Raw genomic sequence first — 14,134 nt, 5'->3', positions numbered from 1 at the left:
GGGATGTGCAGATGGTTCTGGAGACAAGCAAGAATGAGTAGGACAGTGGAGCCGCTTTCAGGTCCAAATGAGTTGTCAAGGAAGGATGCTGATACAGGTGTGGGGGCTTTGGCCATCCGGTAATCGTGATAACTGCGGTGCACAGTGTGAGCAGCTTGATGGTGCTCCTGAGGATGCTTCAGAGCCACCATCTGCTTCAGAGCATCCTCCATGGACAGCTCTGGGAAACAGCTTTTACACTGCTGGGTCTGTGCAAACGGGAAGCACTCATTCATTCATGTGATGCTTGTTGATATGTGCCAGGCCTGGGATGGTGGTGAAATGCACTTGACTCCACCCTCAGAGCCTGCATAGGGATTCTCCCTCCTCTCGCTGGCTTAGAGAAGAGCTGAAAGACTGCTGGCTCCACTTCAAAAACCTGCACCCCCAGCAGTCCCTTTGCAAACCCCGAGCCCTCCACTTCTGTCCTGTAAATGTTCTAGACCAGGAAGAGGACAAAGGAGCAGGTATTTATTGGCTCAGCTTCGAGGCTTCTGCAATTGGATCAAGCAACCCAGGCTTTGAGAACTGGCCCCAAGGCAACCTTCATTGTGGGCTGGACTGGGTAGCTCAGGAAGAAGAGCTTCTTCAGAAGAGGTGGAGTGATCTGAGAGGAACCAGGCACCCCTGTGTTGAAGTTCTACGAAAACGTGCAGCACTTTCTGCAGGTGGAGTGAGGTGCCACGTGTTGGTAGGCACCCTGTTTCTGGAAGACCTTTAGCAAAACTGGTCACAGAACAGAAGGGATCCTGTTATCTGCTGCTGGCTCTTTATGTATACACACGTGCACGTGTTCATATGTATAAGCGCAGGCACTCACATGCCACAGCACATGTGGAGGTCAGAGGACAACCTTGGATGTCAGTCCTCACCTTCTGCCTTGTTTGAGGCTGGGTCTCTTGTTTGTCACTGGGTGCTCCAGGCTAGCTAGTCCACAAGCTTCTGGAGACTCTCCTGATTCTACCTCCCATCTCACAGTTGGAGTGTGGAGGTTATACACCTACACTCCCACATCTGGCTCTGTGGGTTCTGGGGATCTGGACTCGGGTCCTCGACTATGCACAGCAAGCACTTCACCCACTGGGCCATCTCCCCAGCCTGTGCTGCCAGCTCCTGGAATGTGGTGCTTAGTGGCCCTCAGGAGGCACACAAGAATGGCCCCATCCATCTGTTTGCAAATACATACAAAGAGACCTTTGGAATCAACTCATTGAAGCACTGTCCATGGGAACAGATAAGAAAACACCAGTAGGTTCACTAGGAAACTGGTTAAATGCTCTAGAGCTGTATCTGCCATCGTGGCTCATCCCTTGGATGTTCATGACTGTAAAATGGAAAAGGTATGGAAAAAGGTATGGAGCTGCCTGTGTGGAAAGCCCGTCAGGGTGGAGGAGTTGGTCTGTCCCCGTCTGCCCCTACCTGAGGAGAGGAACTCTGGGGGATTGTGAGAACATGACAATGGGAAGGGAGTGGGAGGGCCTGTTTCCTGAATAATCTTTTGCTAAGTATATGAAGAATTTTAATGCAGAATATTTTTTTAAGCTTCAAAATTGGGTTTACTAGGCTGGAGTCCTCAGAGGACACAAAAGAGTGTAGGGAGCAACCTCATGTTATATTGTGCATCTGCTGTGAGCCAGGCCATCCACTAGGTACTCTATGAACGTGGTATCTTCCAGTCCACAGCCCTGCATGGGAGGCGTGCCTGGCCATTTCCACACATTGACATCCCAGGCTTCAGAGGTAGACACGCTCCCCTGCCTGTCTGGGTATCCTCTTGTGCTACACACCTAAAATGGCCAGGGCCAAAGAAAGTGTGGGGTGCTTTGGGGGGTGCTGTTTGCTCTAGGGGGCAATGCAGACCTGCTCTGGGGCCACCTCAAACAAAGACAACTCCCCCACCCAGTCTGCTCCAGGGGTCACATCTGTTGTGTTTCCCTGTGCCTTAAACTCTGGAAGGGAGAGCCTGGGTCATTTCTGCAGCTGGAGGAGTCTGCTGAACTGGCTGCAGGAGAGAGGTGGCCCTTGCTCTTTGTGCTTCTGCTGGGTGTCAGCTGGGCTTCCTGTCTGCCAGCTGGAGTCCGGCTGAGTTGTTTTCCTGATTGTCAGACTCAGGCTCCTTACTTGCACTTAGGGGAAAAGCATCCAAGTCCTGGTACAAAAGGTCCTCTTTCACAGCTTTGGAAGAGGCCGGGAATGAGCTCATTATCACCGCAGCCCCAGAAAGGAGGCGAAAGAGCTTTGCCTGACTGTCTGGACCTGTCCCCTGGCCACAGCCCCTGGTCTGCAGAGCTTGGATGTAGCTCCATAACCAAAGCCAGGTGGCTGGGACAGCTGGTCTGTATCAGCGGCGGCCGTGCTGGGACTATTTGGATGCCTTGAGGCTGGCTGCCCCTGCTGTGCTCCAAAGGAAGGGTAGTGTCAGCCTTTTCCCCGTGAGGAGTGCAGTGCTCCATCCTGGGCTACATCCAGGTTATGTGCCTGCCTCCCCGGGCCTCTAGGAGGTTCCTGTATTTGGGTCTGATTGCCTCCACTCTAAACATCCACAGCGATGGCAGTCACATACCATTTATCTGTACTGTGGGCACAATCTGCCAGGCCCACCTCTAGGCACTTGGGCTCACATGAAACCAAGCTGGCACAGCGTACTCTCAGGGACCCTAAAGTCTAGTGTGAACAGTGAAACAGGACAGAGCAAGGCGCCGGGGCCTGGAAAGGGGAGCTCTTTGAGCTGGTCCCCTGCCATCGTCCTCTCACTGCCTGCAGAGTAACTTTCCCCACCCTCCAGGGCAGCTGGGAAACAGTCTTTTCTAGACTCAGGGACTCTGGGAGGACAGCCAGGTGGCACTGACCTTGAGCTGGCAGTGCTAACGACCCCACGTTGACCCCTGTCCTCTCTTCCTTCCATTTCAGATTGAGAAAATCATGAGTTCCATTGGAGAAGGGATTGACTTTTCTCAGGAACAGCAGAAGATCTCAGGTACTGTACTAAGTACCCACTTCTACAACATGGGTTTCTGACACCTGCCGGCTCAGATTTCCCGCTGATCCAAGACAAGCATTTGGGGGAGAAGGGAACATCCTAGACTGTGTCCTGCTCTGATCTGCCACAGAGTTGTTATTTTTAGAGAACTCCATATTGAAGGGAAGTATACGATTTGAATTTGAGGCTGCTTATTAAGGAAAAGAAGTTGTAGAATTGAACAGTTGGCATGTCATTCATTGTTTTTATGACCTTGGGCTTTCGCAGATTGGCCCAAACTAGAGTGCACTGCCGTATGGGTCCCCAGACCTCTGGTGGCTCTAATACTGGCTGTCATGAGGACATGGCTGCTGCCTCTGCTGCAGTGGCAGTGTGAGTCCAGACAGGTGGTCTCATAGAGTTGGCACAGATTGGCATCTGCTGGGGGCTTGTCTGTCTCTCTGCTTCCCAGCCTTCTCAGTCACCTGCCCTCCTCACCTGGACACTCCTACTTTGGTCATTCTTTTTATCTAAGCCTTTGAGCTGAGATTTGCCTCTGTTTTGTGAAGTGGGACCCGGAAGCAGCATGCCAGGTTTCTTTCTCTGGGGAAATGTCTTTGAAGTGCCTGTCAGAATCAGTGCTCACAGCCCCTGCACCCCTCCATTCCACAATGTTCCCAGGGCCACGAAGCCCAGCTGCCCCTTCTGATGAGCATGTCACCGGTCTAAGGGTGTAGTTCCTTGCACCCTCCAAGATTAGTTCAGCAGCCTCCCATGTGGCACCTCCAAGTCAAGGGGCCTCTGTGGTAGGCATCGGCAGAAGGAGCTGCTGAGGCTGTGAGCTTTGCTGGGCAGAGCTAGGCTTTGGGGCCACAAAGCCCTAAATACATGCATTAGAGTAAGTTTCCTCCACCAGAGCTCTAGGTGCCCATCTACACCACTTGATGATAGTACTTACCTCCTAGTATCGGAATCATTGAGTGCCATACACAAGTGCCTGTGCAAAAGGAAGCCAGTGCAGAGTACATGCCCGTGTCCTTGAACTCAGTTCTTAACCTGAGAAGCCCAGAGTGTAGAGCTTGGGCCCCGCATTCAGCCTTGGCTCCTGGAGCCGCCTTCTTCACAGCCACCCTGTGGGCTGAGCCAGGTTGGTCTTAGTCCGTTTCTGATCACACTGGAGTCAGCAGAGTTTGCTCTTCTGGCTGAGGGCTCGCACCTCCTTCTCAAGGCCATGGCTTTTACTCTGCCCAGCCTCTGCCTGCTCTCCCCGAGCACACAGGCATTTTCAGGGGTTGGGTGCTACTTTCAAACCTGTGCTTTGGGGATGCGTGGGGCTGGGACCAAGAACACTGGGTTCAGCTCAGGCCACCTTCAGCTCTCCCAGACCTATGTCTTAGAATCAGGAGCTGAAAACACCAGCATGTGCTGAGGACTCTGAGCAAGCAACCTCTGCTCTGGGATCCAGGTGGATTCCTTGGGAAGAGCCTTACCCTTGAGGGGTTTGTGCTGAGCACTTCCTTGTCCTCTTTCTTACCCATGGGAATGGCAAGAGGTTCCCAGTACCCTGAAGTGTCTGGACCCCAACACCCAATTTTGTTTACATGCCCACTTTGCTGAGCCACCCTCCGTATGGCAGCCCAGGGCAAGCCACAGCCCAGACAGGTGCTGTGCTGCAGAGAGAGCCCCAGTGTGGGGTCTGCCTGCTGCCTAGCCAGGAAGCCTGAAGAGGCTGGCCCAGCCAAAGCGGAATCACTGTGCATTTTGATTGGTCAGTATCCAAGTGCATCAGGGCTGGGTTGTCTTTGAGACTCAGGATCAGGGAGAAGAGAACTGGGTTGTGGCATTGGCAGCTTGGCAGGAAGCTCACGCTCCACCAGCAGTTGCAAACCAAGCAAGCAGCTGCTCATAGTGGCCATCCTTGCACAGGGTTGTCCCCTGAAAGCCAGGACCACAGCACTGGAGTCACAGCCTTGTTGGGGTTCCCAGAGTCTTCTGGGCTGCCCACTCTTGGAGCTAGCTACCCAAATCTCCAACAGGTCTCACTCCTGACTCAAGTCTCAGTCACCCCCTGGGCAGGTATGCCTTCTACCCACCCAGACCACTCTGGCTTCTTTTGGCAAAGGCCTAGCCTGGTTTTCTTTGGCTGTGCCACCCACTTCACTGTTTACTACTCCCTGAGCAGCTACCGAGTGCAGGCTCCTGGGACCTCGTCTCTAGACACAGAGCCCTTTTTTGCCAATGTCTTTCTATGGTCTGTTGGGATGCAGGTGCCTCCCGGTGTATTTAGAGTGACATGTGGTCCCAGAACACCTGTGACCTTTCTTATCCCTCCCAACTGTACTCAGCAGTTGGTCCAGGTCTTCCCTTGGCCTTGGTCATTCCTTTCCCTTGATGGATGTTGTGCTTTGGGTATGGAGCTTCTCCGAACTCTATCAGGCCAGGAAAGGACTCTGTCCGCACACTGCATGGTGTACTCACCTGAAGAGCAGCAGTTGCAGCAACCCTATTTTGCTACCTACTTTCGTGATGAGGACAGTCCTTCCTGAAGTGGCAAGTTGGAGGGTCATTTACTTGTGGGCTCTGTCACCCCTCAGTCCCCTTCCCTAGCCGTCCTGGAAACTATCGGCCCAAGCTACAGGCCTGATCCCTCTCTGTTCCTCTGTAAACAGTTTCCAGCCCCCTGAGCTGGAGGTGAAGCTTCGGTCCCCTCCTCAGTGACTGCATCTGCATCTCCGGCATCATGCCCTGGAACCTGTCGTCTTGCACTGGCTCTCCCCCAGCAGCAGCAGCTACTGCTCTGCTCTGATGTCCGATCCCTGATGTATTTTCCTGAGCATGGAAGGGGGAAGGGCGGGAGGGGAGGAAGGGGAGGGCCAGACATGAGAGTGAGCAAGGACTGTGGAGCCGGCAGCGTGGAGCCCAGGAGCCTCTAGACAAAGCATTCTGCTGCGGCTCTGTAAGCGCACACATCCAGCAGAGGCAGGCAGGACCACAGCTGCCCTGCCTGAGGATTACAAGCAGGAATGAATCAGCAGCCGGGACCACACAACCTCATGGGCATTCAAGCAGAGCCTGCTGCGTAGGCTCCTGGAGCTGACTTCCCCATTCAAGGGCAAGTCCGGGAGCCCCCAGACTCGGCATCTTGGAGTGCTGCTGCAGCTTGCATCCAGAGACCACTGGTCCCTGCCCACCGTCTCTTCTGCAGAGGACAGGAAAGAGGGGTGGAGGCTGCCCAGTTGGTCAGCAGGGTCCTCGATAAGCAAGTTGGCTTTGTCCTGCTTTGAAGGGCAGAGAGCAGCGGGAGTAGCAGAATGACTTTCACCGTGCTGAGAGTTCCTGGGAGGTGATGCTCTCCTAGTCAGTTCTTCTTCTCCCTTCCTTGTACCTCTTTCCCTGCCCTGCTCCTTTTTGCCTTTTACCTGTTCTTGCCACAAGAACCAAAGAAGTAGGTGGGGTGTGAAGGCCTCCAGCTCAACATCTTGAGGGCTGCCAGGAAGAGCTGAACTTTTGTCTTCCCTGCACTGCCACAGCCGTGTCCTAACCTTGGAGCACAGTCTGCTCATCTCTAGAGGAGACCGGAGACCCTGGGAAGACAGCTGTTGTGTCACTGGGAGAGAGCAGTACGGAGCCTGAAAAGACAAGCTGCCACGGAGTGATGGACGACCGTGTCACTCCTTCATTTGGTTGAGGTTTGTCATCTTTAGTCAAGAACTGAATCAGCCTGACTGCTTTCCACCTGAGCAAGCAGGCAAGTCACAGGAACAGCCGCTGAAGAAAAAGATAATGAACGCCCAGCCCCTGAAAGCCAGCCTGGCCCAGGAAGGCAGCTCCTCAGACAGTGCCCAGGCCCCAGAGGCACCCTGCTTGCCAGCCACCAGAGGGTAGCCGTGGATGGGCCTTGGCCTACTGGCCACACAGCCCGACAGAACACTATGCCACCAACCCAGCAGAGCCATACCTGAGCCTGGTCTCCGCACCCTAGCCTGCCCACCCTACTCAGCTCCTGGTCTCCCTGAGCCTCTGATTGCAAAGTGCTAGGGCCATGGTTTGCTTATTCCAGGACTGCTGGGGGAAAACAAGTAAAAGTCCCTTTTCTCACCCTGCCGTATTTTGTGCTGCTTGTGTTGCATGTGCTGGGTCCCTGTGAACAACCATCGCTGCTTCCTTCCCAGAGCCCTCGCTGTGTGCCTGTGCCCCTCAGCTGCATGAAGATGTGTGACCGGTTTATGCTGCAAGGTCGCAGAACTAGTCCCTCACCACAGCCCCACAGCGGCTCCCGAAGTTGCGTGGATGAGAGGCTGGTGTGCACTTAGGAGCTCCTTCAGCCCCCTCTAGTGCCTGTGCGGACAGACTGCCACGCCTCCGTGCGGACACACGAGGAGTTGATCTGGAGACAATTGGGGGTTGGCGCTCCTGACCCGACCCAGGGGCAAGACCGTGCATGTGTGGCCAAGGCCCTGGACAGCTCAGCCCGTGTGGTGTGAGCAGGCAGCAGCCACCCAAGGTTGGGTTGTGCACAGTGCCAGGCAGCCCAGCCCTTGTCCTTGTAGAGAAGAGGAGCTTCGTGCCCACTCTCTCTGGTCTCTTGTACATAGTCTGGCTGCTTTATGGTAATGACGATGATGTGGCAGTGCCATCTGTCTTCCTCTGAGTGCCGCTGCTACCGCCTTAATGGGTTTTCCCTTTTCAAGCGTCTGCCGATTCCTCTCTCGTCAGGTTCACGGACGCTGGAGCAGAGCGTCGGGGAGTGGCTGGAGTCGATCGGACTGCAGCAGTATGAGAGCAAGTTGCTGCTGAATGGCTTTGATGATGTCCGCTTCCTGGTAAGTGCCTACCGGCTACCTTGGTGGGCAGTGCTGTTGGTACCTGGTAGAAACGGGCCTTCCTGCCCCCACTGGCTCTGCTGGAGTTTGAAACAGTATGTACTCCCTCACCCTCGAGAGGAACAAACAGGTATGGACAGTGGTCAGTTAGCTGAGTGCTGGTGCTGTCTTTCCACACAGTTGTCTCCCGCCACCTCTGGCCCAGATGCTGTTCCATGTAGAGCACTCTTAAGGGGTCCATCACTCAGACCCTTGCCCTGACTTTGCTTCTGTCTCAGGCCACATATTGAATGGTGTCAGCATCCTGGCCAGTGCATGGAGCCGGTCACCAGCAACTCTGGTGGACAGGACAGCTCCATTTCCCAAACTTCACTGTTGTCACTGAAGCTGAGTGAGGTGGAGGCCAGGGACAGGCCGAGTATTGGTTTGGTTGCTTTTCTGAAGTGCATTTTTCACTCATAGAGAACACAAGAGGTCAGAGGAAAAGCCAGGGCATCTCCTCTGCTCTCTGGGGAGTAGGGACTTGACTTGGCTCTGGGCTTAGGAACTCACAGTGGTCCCTCTGAAGGGTCCCAGCAGGGTTCCTAATGCCGTCTGTCTCCCGGAAGCCCTGCCCAGGGTGTCCTTGTAGGTCAGGCAGGACATGCGCAGGAGCAGGCCCGTGACATCACAGCAATCGCCATGACAGCTGATGCTGTGCTTGCTACAGGCCAGGCTCCAGGCCCAGCCATCCTCGTGGTGAACTTTGTGACTTCCCAGCAGCCTTGGGAGTGTGCTGATGTCTCTTCCCCTAGTGCAGGCACCAAGGTGCAGAGGTTATGGGATTTGCTCAGGGTTGCCCTGCCAGTACCTGGCTGAGTGGAAACATGCACTTTGGAGTTACAGGGTGAGAGGGTATGTGATGCTGACCGCTGTGTCTCCCAGCCTCCTCTTTTGGGGGGTGTGAGTGTAATTTATTTGCTGACATGAGTCATCTTGATAAGCTAGCAAACTCCGCTGCCCAGTTCCTCCCACTTTTGGGAGGCCTGTCTCCTGCTCTCCTAGCCCTAGACAGTGCAGGTCACTCCCCCAAAGCAAAGCTCTCTCACCTGTGTCCATGTGCCCTGTGCCTCCTTCGAGGAGCCACGTCCAGAGCCGCAGCCTGCCCTCCGCTCAGTGGGGCCACTGTAGGTAACTCTGACGGCATAGGGTTTGATGTTTTTGAGGGAGCCTGCCTGTGGCTTCCAGGAGGAAACCCAGTGGAGGGTTTCTACCTCACCTAACCCATCTCTGTCCCCACGACAAGTCTGTAACAAGCCACTCTCACAGTCAGCTTTGGGACAGTTCTTTTTTTAGATTTTAGAAGTCTCCAGTTTTAGAATAGCAGTTTATTTTTCCTTCTTTCTGAAAGTTAAACTGGGTGTATCTGTGGTTCCTGTGACCTTGCTCCTCACTCACCATTTTGCTTAAAGAATAACCATGAACTGGGAAAGAGTTGGGCTCTGTCACTGGGCAGGGATGGTAGGTCCTTGGCTCTGGGATTGTAGGATCTACCCTCTAAGCACCCCCTTTGCGAGTCTTGCTAGCAGGTAAGCAAGCAAGGGTGGTCATGGATTTTAGGCCCCTCTGTACAGTCTCATGCTTCAGAGGCTGAATTCATGGGTTCATAGTACACCTGTACTAGCTTTGGAAAGGGTTGAGCTTCCTGGGCCTTGGGTTCTGCCTGGGCCCCAGCCCACAGAGCAGATACATGCCATTGGGCCCTGAACCAGGAGTCCATGCAAAGTGTAGAGCCTCAACCAGAATGTGCCTTTTCCTGTACTAGAAAGACCCTCTGCTGGGTGTGGTGGCACAGGCCTTTAGTCCCATGGCCAACAGCATCCTGGATACACGTAAACTGCCTGATGGGCCTTAAGGCTAATTAAGTTTTAGCAAAGGCGGGAGGGCAGAGATCCAAAAGGAAGCATTTTTGTTCCTGAACCGCTTACTCCTTCATCACATGAAGTGTGATTTCCATCATCGTGTCCATCCTGATCTGTCACATGCAGTTTGGTTTGCAGTAAACTGAATGTTTCTCCTGGTTCAGATTCCCTGGGGATGCTACCAGATGCAAAGTAGCTCCTGTAGCCCAGATCCAGTTGTAGTGGGAGCATCTAGACACATGTTCACAGACAAGGTGCTGCCATGAAATTCTGTGTCAGGGCACTTGTGAGCGTCTGTCATGTGATGTGACTGTCCTCGCCATGCCAAAACCCCTTCCACATCATCTCTGTCCTGTTTTTCTAGTGACAGAGGACTGGACTGAGGGCATGGCCGAGTAGCACCAGCCACTGACCACGTTTCTCTGACTGCCTTGGGGCTCAGAGTCAGAGCCTGCTTCCTTGTGCCTTTTGCTGCTGTCCTCAGGTTCAGCTTTGTGGCCACACAGAACACACTTAAGCTTTAGAAATTGAAAACTGTGCTGTGTGGCCTCAGTACTCCTGGACATTATGATGGGTCTCATCAAGTCATTGAGTGAGCCTTGCAGCTTGAACTTCATCCATACTGCCTGCAGGCAGAAAGGGCCTTTGCTATGGAGGAGTCAAGCGGGGCCACAGGGACTGCTACAAGCTCCCTGTGCTGATGGGGCCAGCCCAAGCCTGGAAGACAGGCGAGAGTGCATGGCTTCCCTTCCGGCTAGCCTTCACACTGGCCTACACCTCCACAGCTGCTTCAACTTTGCCACAGGAAACAGTCTTTCCTAGAAGTAGGGAGAAATGCATTGGGTCAGAGCAGCAGGAAGTCATCGATGGTTGTTGTACATGCTGCTCCAAGTATGCCGGTGTCAGTCTGACCACCGTATGAAAGTTTTGATGGCATAAAAAACGGTGATCCTGAGGCCCAGAGGCCTTGGCAGGTGTTAAAAGACATGTCTTGAAAGACCTCATGTGTGGAAAGGCTCACATTTGTGATGTTGGGTGGAGAATTTGAGACACAGAAATTCATGATCTTGCTGATTCACAGAGGAAACCTCTGCGCATGGGAGGTGAAGTGGGGAGCCAGATGTCCTGGTGCTGGTCTCTGGGCAGCTTCATTTTTCCTTTGGGGGCAGAATAGGGCATCTCCGTTTTCTGCTGTGAATGGAGGGGAAATGAGAAGAGCAGGTGCCAGTGGCGGAGACGAAGCACATGAAACTGCCGCAGGAAACTGGCTTGAGTGCCGTGGAAGACGGGCTTGGAAGGCAGAAGGGGTAGGCTGGCCCCAAGCCGTGTGATGAGCCCCATGGTCCTGGGGCCCAGTGTCCTGTCACCTTCACCAGGCAGAAAGCCTGAGCATGTGCTCCTGGCCTTGAGGGTATGGTTGAAGATGGATATGGGAAAGTGGCTCCTAATTGGTTAGAAACATACTTGATCACACTTCTTACCAGCGCTTGGGAGGCCTCCCCTTCCTCCCTTCGATTTCTTTCTCCGTGGGTCTCTCCCACATGGCCGTCTGGCTCCTGCTGTGCTCCTGTGTGCTTTGGGTCTGCTGGTCTCCATCCTGGAAAAGGCTGATGGGAGAATCAGGGTGAGCTAATTTTTAGCACAGCTGGGCTAAGAGGCTTCTTTATTAGCTTCCATCAGACTTCAGACCAAGTCCTCAAGCTCCTAAGCTGTCCCCTGGTATTTGTTCCCCTTAACCCCTCAAGCCACACTGTTTGAACCCAGGTTTCCTGCCCTGACCCCATGCTCTCCCCTCCCCTTCTCCTCCTATGCCCTTCCCTTTGTCGCTGGTCCAAGGGGCCACTGTAGCCTGAGCAGGGCTTCCTTCCAGCCTGAGCAGGGCTTCCTTCCAGCCTGAGCAGGGCTTCCAGCCTCAGCCTCCCATCTCTGCGCAGCATTCTGTGAGCCAGCTGCTGTGCTGGGATTTTCTCTGTCCATCTGAAGGAGGGCCCAGAGCAGGAAGACTGGTGGACTTGGGAAGGAGTGTTCCCAGAGAAGCATGTGTCCTGCCTCCCAGGCTTCCTCAACCTTGTCACCTGAGCGCTAAACCTCTCGGGTGCCCAAGGCACTGATGATACCTGGGGGCCTTCCCAGGCTCACCAGGCCCCACCTTGGACTTGACAGTCCTTCCCTGCAGACAAAGGGCTTACTCCTAGAGTGTGCACCTCGCCTGCTTGGCCGTGTGCTTGTTCAGGGTGCTGCCCTGCCTCTTGATCTAGTCCTTGTATTTCACAGGGAGTTGCTGCCTCTGCCCTCGGTGCTCAGTGTGCCTGGCAAAGCTGGCGCCTGAGCTAGGGCTCATCCGGATGGATGAAGGGTGTGTTGCTCCCAGGGGCGCTTAGGGTCAATGTTCTACCCACCTGTCCTGGAATAGAATCCATTCTCCAAAAGGCTGAGGAAGGGGCTGCAAGAAGTCAGTCCCCAGCAAGCTCTGTGCCCTGGCCAAGTGTCCCAGCTGAGGCCTCACTCTTCAGCCTCTGGGCCTATGCAGCCTGGCCTGTGGTGCCAGATGCTCGTGCTACCTGCACAGGGAGTGCCAGGCTGAGGTCACAGTTTATGAAGTAGGGAAGGCTTGGGAGAAAATTCACAGATTTACTTAGTGGCAAAAACTCAGGGATGTGGAGACCAAGGCTCCCTAGATTCTTTCCTGGGCAGCTTTGGACAGGTGCTCTGCCTGCCTCATTCTGCTAGTGGGATTTCATAGACCAGTGTCCGTGTTCCCGTGCACTTACATAACCTCTGAAGGGAGCATGCTAGAGACCAGGCCTTACTGAGACTGTTCGGTGTGGCTGAGAGGCAACACGCTTCTCTAGGACAGAGCAGGACAGTGGAGGCTGTCTGCAGGAGACAGCTCCTTCGCCAAATCTTAGAACCAAGCCCTCTGACCCCAGACGGACTGGGGTCCAGCAACCTACACTGCAGATCTGGGGCCAAATACAACAGTTCGGCCTCAGCAGAGACCAAAGGGAAGCATGTTTCAGGGTAGTAGACAGCAGGTTAGGATGGATGTATGGCTTGGAGGAACAGAACATCAAGCGCCTCCCTGGGGTCAGAGAGTGGGAGGAGCAGAAGCTGTGTGACCCCCCGCAGCCTAAGGACAGGCTGGGTTGTGTGTACTTTTGTTTGTGTTTTGTTGTTTTGAGATATGGTCTCAAGTGTAGACTTGGCTAGCCTGGAACTCACTATATAGACAGTTTCTGCCTCCCAAGTGCTGGGATTAAAGGCATTTGCCACCACACCCAACTTTGTGTGCACTCTTGTTGGGAAGTGTCTGCATGCTTGTACCAGCCTGTGAGAAAAGCAGCTCAAACAACCGTGCACACATGTACACTTCAGTCCCAATGAGCTAAAACACTTGAAAGAGTAAAAGTAATCCAGGCTGGCCTGATTTCCCTGCTTCTGCTTCCCAAGTGCCAGGATTACAGGTGTGTACCACCATGCCTAGTTCATGTGAGACAGGTCTCAGTCTAACCCAGTCTGACCTGGACCACACTCTGTAGCCCAGGCTGATCTCAAACTCACAGCTCTCCTCTCATCTCACCCTCCCAGGTGCTGGGTTTCAGGCAAGAGTCACTGCACTTGGCTTTCCTTTATTGTTGTTGTTGTTGTTATATTTATTTAGCATACACAAGAGGACATGTGGACGGGTGTCAACTTTCAGGACTTCATTCTCTCCTTCCATCATGTGGGCCCTAGGGATTGAACTCGGGTCATCAGGCTTGGCAGCAGGCTTTTCTACTCACTGAGCCATCTTGCTGGTCCTTACGTTTACTTCTTTAAAACTAAGACTTTTTTACTCGGGAGGCAGAGGCAGGCAGATCTCTGTGAGTTCAAGGCCAGCCTGGTCTACATAGTGAGTTCCAGGACAGCTGGGGCTACAGGGAGACCCTGTCTCAAAAAGACCAAAAAACAAAACAAAACCCTAAGACTTTTTAATTTTATGGGGGTCATGTGTATGGAAGTCACAGGGACAACTTGTAGGAGGGGTCAGTTCTCTCATTCCACCCTGTAGATTCCAGAGATCAAAGTCAGGTCATCAGTCTTGGCAGCAAGCACCTTTACCCAGTTGCCAGCCCTCACGTTACCTTTTAAAACAAATTAGTTCACCACACCTGGCTTCACCTAGAAATGTGTGTGTGTGCACTCGCGCATGCACAGTGCTTCCTTCACCTTCAGAATGTTCTGTGATAAACCTTTATAACTTTTCTGCTCAGGAAAATGTTTTTCCAGTGTGAGGAAGGGATAAGAAAGGCTCAGCGAGCACAGGAGAAGCAGCAGAAATAGTCTGGAGACACCACCAATGGGTCACATCAGGGTAGAGGCTCCCTCTGTCTGTCGGTCTGTCCATGTCCATAGGGCCTTTTTGAGGAGCA

The 14,134-nt window shown here is 53.6% G+C and overlaps 1 protein-coding gene across 13 annotated transcripts in view; it reads left to right on the top strand.

Annotated features, from left to right (window-relative positions):
* Anks1a (ankyrin repeat and sterile alpha motif domain containing 1A) overlaps positions 1-14,134 on the top strand; it is a 185,550-nt gene that overhangs the window by 156,898 nt on the left and 14,518 nt on the right. For all 13 annotated transcript variants that reach the window (XM_029566911.1, XM_008840116.3, XM_029566910.1 and 10 more), the window contains 2 exons: positions 2,950-3,016; positions 7,715-7,821. In XM_029566911.1, the coding sequence (XP_029422771.1) occupies positions 2,950-3,016; positions 7,715-7,821 (174 nt within the window). The remainder of the gene's footprint in view (positions 1-2,949; positions 3,017-7,714; positions 7,822-14,134) is intronic.

The sequence above is a fragment of the Nannospalax galili genome, unplaced genomic scaffold (genome assembly GCF_000622305.1).
Source record: "Nannospalax galili isolate Female #2095 unplaced genomic scaffold, S.galili_v1.0 scaffold538, whole genome shotgun sequence".
NCBI lineage: Eukaryota > Metazoa > Chordata > Mammalia > Rodentia > Spalacidae > Nannospalax > Nannospalax galili.
This window is presented reverse-complemented; position numbering and strand designations above follow the sequence as displayed.